This window comes from Monopterus albus, unplaced genomic scaffold, assembly GCF_001952655.1.
Source record: "Monopterus albus unplaced genomic scaffold, M_albus_1.0 scaffold17.1, whole genome shotgun sequence".
NCBI classification, from domain to species: Eukaryota; Metazoa; Chordata; class Actinopteri; order Synbranchiformes; family Synbranchidae; genus Monopterus; species Monopterus albus.
This window is the reverse complement of record NW_018127897.1, coordinates 3,675,887-3,683,752: the sequence shown is the minus strand read 5'-3', so window position 1 is coordinate 3,683,752 and position 7,866 is coordinate 3,675,887. Positions and strand designations below refer to the sequence as shown.

The window sequence follows — 7,866 nt, the reverse complement described above, 5'->3', positions numbered from 1 at the left end:
GCCCCGGGGCCACTTTGTAAGCTATTTAAATCTTTAAATTTACAACATCCCTACATACGTCATGTAATTGAACTAACTGCGGGCTTGTTTCGTTTAATGAGGAAAAATGCTATATCCCCTCCAGTTTGTACCTCTGGAAACAATAAATCTGTGCCGGGGGGGGGGAGACAGGAGCGCGCTGAGGTCTGTCTAATTACAAAGACTTGGCCCGCATCAAGAAAAGACGCATTCTCACACTCCCACCAGTCCTGCTGTCGGATATCACCACCACAACCGTTTTATTTACCATTTATTATAACCAACGTAATGCAAAAGGACAACTATACTGTGTGTAAGTCAAAAGAAATATTTTAGGAGTTTTATGGTCAGATAAAGTAAATGTATACTACGTTCCATAAGGTTAATGACACATCGGATTTTTCGTAGTGATGGTAAAGAGTAGCCAAGGTTCTTATAGAGTCACTGTATTCATGTATTTCATGTGAGCCAATAATAGGTTCCTACACTAGTTGGCGCCAAATATCAAAAAACAAATCTTTCACTTCTCCCAAGATCCTGGTACAGAGTAATTACTGGGCTCAATGTTGTATCAATTATTCACAGTTATTTACACGCAAATAAACAAACAAGTAAATAAATACCCCCTTCCCTTCCCACTCGGTGTAAAAGTGGTGCAACACTTTAGGGCTTCGTCACTTGTGTCCTTCTGTGTTGAAAAATAACAATAATCAGCGAGAATCTTATTTTCCAAAGGTCTGGAGGCTCCCTGCTTTCTCAGGAGAGAGAGGAGGGGGGGGGGTTCTGGGCAAGATATCTCCATCCAAGCCCTGCGCTATAATTGAAATGGCGCATTTGGCTGCAGGCAGGTTGTGAGGGCGCTTTCTGCAGCAGTAGCATGCATGCATGTCCATAGACGTCATTTGATTTTAATAGCCTGCAGGAAATTTGGCGTTACAACTCAAGATATTAAGGCAAGACAGAGTGGGAGAGAAAGAGAGTGAGCACACGGGGGGAAATCGGCGCATGAAAGATATTGGTTCAAGGCTATCTCTTCGTTTTCAACATATTTTTCTGCTAAGACTTTATCAACAAGTTACTGCGCCTTTATTATATGTTGTGTGAGTGAAGGACCATGGCAGCCCGCCTGGCTTTAAACTTTAAATTTAGGTTGAAGACGGAGATGGGAACGCATGCCTGCTAGAACTGCCCGGGGAACTATTACATCAGACGAAATGACAATGATTAAAATCTGTCTTTTGCTGCCGAGAATCTATTGAGCGGCTGACAGCTGTTTGTTAGGTTTTCTGTGCCCCCCCACCCCCACCCCCCCTGTAAATCACAACTTCGCGTCGTCACGGGGAACGGCGTTTTACCGGGAAAAGATAAGATAAGTTATTTTATCTGTGCAGTCATAATTTCGGGCACAGGGGGTATCACGTTCTTTTCCTTTAGAAAATTGCCAGGGCGAGAGAGTGGAGTTGAGCTAATTGTAGCCTAATCCCTGGCCCAGAGGCGCTTGGGCAGCCCGAAGCAAGATTTTTCTTTTTTAGCTCTGCTCTGTTATTTAGAGACGGATTATTGGCTTTCTTCGTCTCATAACAAACCACGGGGGCACTTTCATGTAGACAAAAAAAGCAGACAAGAAGCTTGAATACGAAGCAGGATTCCAAAAAGAGCGCACATTTTACGCGTATCCAAATAAGAGCAGAGAAGGGAAGGAGATCACCTCATCTATGTTCAAGGTAAGGACGCTTCCTGTGCGCTTTGGTACAAAGACGCTGGGTGAGGACAGGTCGAGACAACCTTGCAATAGAACCTTTAAAGCTACAGAGACCCTTTGCAAGAAGTCCATCCCGCTCGCAACCTAGTGGTTTTTGAAAAGCAGTTTTGTGTGGGATATAGAGCAAAGGCTTGGCTTTTCCGTGTGGCATTATAGGTTCGTGTTCGAGGTGGTGTAGTTGTGCTACCAAGTCGGGGGCATTCGGAAAAAATATTTCAAATCTGGGGGGTTACGCGAAGAGCAGCTGGGACTGGCCGCCGGCACGGATTTCGTCTGGACTCTCTACAATGTTTGAAACGGTATGGTGAAGATTTCATATTACAGAGTGTGATGTTTTTTTGCGCGCACCCCGGGCTTAGTTTTCTAAGAGTATAGTCTAGCTAGTGTGACTGCTGCTCGACCTAGTGGTTTTCCCTCTTTTTCTCCCAGACGGTTAACACATGTGTGTTTTGTCAAACGGGTTATGAATTACACGTGTCCAGATTAAGCTTTTAATTATACAGCAAGAGTAAGCCGCCATATTGGGACTTTGGTAGAATTAAAGACAGACAGGCTTGTGGTGTTCGTGTGGGGCGGGATGCTGTATCGTATTGTTTCCTATTGAAACGTTTCTGTTTGGTGGTTGTTTTTAATTGTGGGCTATCGGGGTTCAGGTCTAAAGTGTAAAATCATCTTCGGAACAGGGTCAGTGGAGGGAAGCAGCGAAACAGAAGGTCTGAGGAGAAAGTTGATGCCCGTACAGCTGATGTGACTTTGTGGAGGAATTTATCCCATATGGTGTGTGCTTGTATGTGTGCGCGCGCGTGCGCCGATGTTCATGTGCTTGTACAGTATAAGCACCTGTATGTGTGTGTGCGTGGGTGGGGGGGTAGCGTGAAGGATTCAGACAGACCATGCTGAAATGACTGGAATTGTCATTGATTAGGAAAGTGAGAAGATTTCTGGACCCCAAACTTCTTTAGTCTATCCAAGTTTTTTTTTCCTTTTCCTGGGATTTGAAAGGTAATCCAGTCCTGCTGTAATCCTATCAGAGGTGGGCACCACCCTAGAAAAAGGTCGAAGTCTCACATTGTGCCCAGAGACACTTCCCTCAGAGCCCAGGGTTGATCTGGACTTCGATAACGGCCTTCAGTTTGCCACTTATGGCATTACAACCGAGCATATGTGCACCAACGAACTGGTCAATTCTGCTGTTTTATTCAAGGGTGGAATTGTATTTTCTCAATCTGTTTATAGCCAGTTATGTAGTTTTGTTGTAAATTCTGTCAAGAACGGTCTGTATTTCGACCACGGGTTGAAGATGAGTAACGATAAAGTGGGGAAACTGACCTTTTACTCAGTAATCGTTAGGAAAGCATATAAGAACGGGTGTCATTTCAGAACAGCATAAATGTGTTTTCTTTCCTTGCAAAAATCTAATTCCACATATAATCTAAACCTCCCTGACATTATTTACTCCTCATATTATTTACATAAATTTTCTATCATACAAGAGTCACATTAAAATGGGGTAAAAGGTTTGCCTGCAGCTGTTGGCGAGTAATTTGGAAATGAACGCCGATTCTGCTCCACTACATCAACCAGCACGGAATCAAAGTCATTCGAACTGAAGTGAAAATATTTTCTCAGACATTTTGTCAGTGAATCAAACTCAACTCCGTTCTGACCTCGGATTGTTCCAGCGTACTCCCAAAAATGTCCCCCTGCAGTCACGCAACTTATTGTGCCTGAACTGTCTGAACTGTGAAGTATTTATTATTTTGTACAATACATTCCAAAGTAATCTTTCTGATATTGAGCCACAGCATATATCTATATTTAATAGTTTGTCATGTTAAATTGGCACCACTTTAATGCCTTTTCTGTTCTGGACTGATTTCTGCTGCATTTTTACACGTTCAGTTATAAGGTTACGTCTAATAGCGCAAATCACAAGTATCTGTAGCTACATGACAAGCAATTACCTTGATCATTTGTTGTACTGTGTGTGTGTGTGTGTGTGTGTGTGTGTGTGTGGTGTGTTTGTGTGTGTGTGTGTGTGTGTGTGTGTGTGTGTGTGTGTGTGTGTGTGTGTAAAAAAAAAACCTCCCCCCCCCCCCCCCCGCCATATTTTACTTGCACTCAGATTGGTGGTTGGTGCGTCTGGGCGCATCAAGTCTAACACATAAGGCGACCTTTAATTAGAATATTGCAGCAGCAGTTTGTTTTATTCCCCTGGAGGCTGACACCTAGCATTTCTTCCTTTCTATCCCTCTCTCTCTCTCCTTTTATCTGTCTGTCTCGCTATGTCTCCCTCACGCCGGTTCTCTAATATGCATCCTCCTATCCTCGCCTCCGGTGCTGCATGAAAAGATGCAAACATACTTAATTAGAGCGGTGGCAATAATTTCCAGGCTAAATATGCGACCAGACAGACATGGAAGTGATCTGATACCATTCAAAAAGGACATCACCTGCTTTCCTGTGTAGGATCAGTGTGTTGATTTTTTTTATTCTTTACCTTTATTCCCATGGCTTTTCTGTACACTTGCTTTCAGGAGGGAAGAAGCATGTCACGGCTCTCTCTGACCCGGTCCCCGGTCTCTCCTCTGGCCGCTCAGGGGATTCCTCTGCCGGCTCAGCTGACCAAGGCAAACGCCCCGGTGCACATCGATGTCGGAGGACACATGTACACCAGCAGTCTGGCGACCCTTACCAAGTACCCAGACTCAAGGTAAAACATATGCTGTGGCCTCATTGCTGGAGTTAGTTGATTAATTCACACCCTTTATCTTATCATTGCTCGGGAAGCAAATGTTGGTTTAAATCAGACCGAGGGGATTTAGTTTGAAATGTGTGATAATGGTAAATCTTTATATTAGAATTGGTTTATGTCTTAATATAACAACTTAATAATGCATTTCAGTGATGAAATCAAGTATTACATTATTTTGCTGGTATTTGTCTTAATTGAGTCTAATTACATTTTGCTATTAAGTAATTTAGCTGACTAGTTGCTGCAATGCAACTTTTATTGTGACAGTTATCCTCAAAAGCTACTAAATGAATATCTTTTTGAACAATGTCAGAACATCTCCATTCTTTTCATTACTTCTACCCTCTCCTAGCTTTAAAATCATGCGTTTGATTGGTTTGATTGGATGTTTGTTGGTTTTAATCATTATTATTTTAATTGTCTGTTAAATACCCCAAGGCTTTTATTTTATCTCCTTTCACACTGTAGTTGTGGTTCAAAATTCAGCTGCTGCCAAGCTGACAACTTCATTGCCTTGTATTGCTGATTTGCTGCATGCAGCACATCCCTTCATAATCTTTTTTCAGTCAATAGATCAGGATGCTGTTATAAATCCTTGGAGGAAAAACTGTGACGTAAATGTCCCTATCCCTGTCATCAGAGCTGATTTGGAGCAGCTACAAATCTGATTCAAATCTAGATTGTTGGTACATATTGATTTTCTTGGCTAACTTAGAAACAGCATTTACCACCATCATATTGTCTGTATAGTCATTATTTTTGTTCAAACACGTTTCTTATTTTAAGAGATAGAACATGCTGTTATTGTATATTCCTATTTTGTGACCCATCATAATCATCATTATAATTTCATCTTTATAATTTTTCAGTCACCCTAGAACATGACTTATGCCGCAGTCAAACTTTGAAATGCTTACAGCTAAATGACTGACTTTTTATTCGCTGTGTGTGGACAGGAAAGGAAATGGTTTGCGAGTTCGATTCTCTCATACATACAGGGCTTTTGTTTTTGATCTTCTTCCACTGTAATGTTTAGTCTTGATGACCAAGTTTGTGTGAGAGCTGCTGGTAATCCACCCTCCCACTTTATTCATGTTTTTAGCTCCATCCAGAAACACAATGACACTAGGGGTTCAGTAGCTCTGAAAAAAAGGACTCACCGGGTCTTTGGATTTACACAAATTATGCTAGTATATGCAACGCAATTCATTCATATTTCCTCTATTAACATAATTAAAACAAGTTAACCCCTAAAGAAAATTATATTGGTTTTACACATTATCATTGTGTGGGACCGATGTACACATTACAATCAAGTAAATCCAACAAATCTTTTTGTTCAGTGACATGTACAAATACTAATGACTAAAGATCTCCGTTATCTACTCAGTTCCACTGTACAATTTTTTCCTTTAAAAACTATGGGATGTTTTAGACCCTGTGCTTTTTCCTGTGATGCAGGATGTCATTCAGTTACATTATATATTATTATATTTGATTCTCCATCAGCTGAAGGAGTCCCATGTGGGCCAAGGTAAACATACACCAGGTTCCCAGAAAATCTGCCAAATGGGCTACAGGAAACAATCTGCATAATCCCCTGGTAATAAAGTCTTGATATTCACACCGTCCACTGACAGGAAATCCCTGACAACTCTCCTTTTATTCCTGACTCTAACATGTCATAAGAAAAATAACACTCATCCCTGACAAGTGTTTATAACTGTTAGTTATTGAAATGCTTTTGCCCAGTGTTTCAGTGTTATATTTGGTTTATCTGATAGACACAAGGCCAGATTAATTTTTTTCCCAGAGTGTTTTCATCAGATGTGCTGAACCATGTTTTATAAATCTCAGATTGTCTTTAAATTTCTATTTAATTTTCACTCGGTATTTCTGCATTGCTATTGTGTTGCCTTATTTTTATGCCCTGGTGTAGCTTTCCACTTTACAAAGAAGTTATTCATAGAGGAACACACACAGGGAACTGTGCAAATGGAGCACAGAGTCATGTCAGAGCACCCAAACAGTGTTTTTGCACTGAGAGTAAAGACCGGATGCCAGTGTGAGTGTTAGTTGGAGTGCTCTTTCTCCCTCTTTCTCTCTTTCTTTCACACATGCTCCTTTTGCTCCCTCTCTCTCTTCTGTTTTTTTTCTCACTTTGGATCACATACACAAACACACATGCATACACTCACTGTTTTCCTCTCTCCCAGCCTCCTCAGTGTACAGATGGCCTCAGGGCTCTGCTTTCCACTGGAGCCAGTAGAAGGAGGGGCCCTTTTGTGTGAATTAGGATAATGGCTGACAGCAGAAAGCAAAGCAATTACACTGGCATAGCCATATACTGTACGCTGTGTTTTCCCATGTCCAGTCAAGCACCTGGTAAAACTGAAAACACAGTGATTATAAGAACAGGGTTAAAGAGTTTAAAGCTGATTATTACTTTTAATAGATCGGCTCCTGAATAATACAGCATGCCAAGAGAAAGTTAGTCTAGTAACTAATGTGTGGTTATTCATCTTCTTCTCTGCGGGCCATATTAAGGGACAGGGTCATGAAACATTGATGCACACTCTGTGTAGCTCACAAAGAGGACAGTCTCAGCAGTCACTTGAACAGAAGCTGAGGAAATTAGGGGAAATGTTCCAGAGACAAGGAAACTATTTTGAAAGGACCACTAGAAATTATTCTCTTTGAAGACAAGTCCTCTGTGTCCAGAGATGATAGCCCTGGACTAGCCTTATTTGTGTCTAACAGTTTACATTTTGGTAAGCTGAAATCATCATAATTAGCATAGCAAATAATGTGTCATCTTTCCCCTCAAGTTTCAGAAAACATTGTACTTCCTCTTTGTCTCTTTGGCTTTATTAAAGCCTTTAGCTATTTGAAACATCTCCCTTAAATAAGCAAGTTACATACAGTAATGACTGCTTTTAAAAAACATTTTTAAAGAGGGACTAATACATGAGCTACAGTAAAATCAGCTGTTTAATAAGAGTTTGAGCATTTATTAAAACTGTCGAGGCGAATTCGAGGGTCTAAGGGCAGAGGGTGTCATATGCTGCACAGTTTGCAAAGCAACTTGAGGCAAATTTGTGATTTGTGTTATTGGGCTAAACAAATAAATACTTGACTTGGCGTAGCTTTGAAATAAGAGACTAAATGTTTTCATGCATACATTGTGAGTATGCACAGAGAAGTTTGATTAAAGCATTTTACAGAAAAGTTATGGCATATGTGCAGTTGAGTTTCTCAAAGAAAATTCACATGATGGACCCAAATAGACAAATACTGGGGAACAGAGCTCTACACAGTCAGATGTATTCCT

At 41.0% G+C, this 7,866-nt stretch overlaps 1 protein-coding gene across 2 annotated transcripts in view; it reads left to right on the top strand.

Annotated features, from left to right (window-relative positions):
* Positions 1-854: 854 nt before the first annotated feature.
* kctd15b (potassium channel tetramerization domain containing 15b) overlaps positions 855-7,866 on the top strand; it is a 24,180-nt gene continuing 17,168 nt past the window's right edge. The window contains exons 1-2 of one of the 2 annotated variants that reach the window (XM_020592449.1): positions 855-1,742; positions 4,318-4,493. In XM_020592449.1, the coding sequence (XP_020448105.1) occupies positions 1,734-1,742; positions 4,318-4,493 (185 nt within the window). In that variant the 5' untranslated portion in view covers positions 855-1,733. The other variant, XM_020592448.1, reaches the window with a different exon arrangement.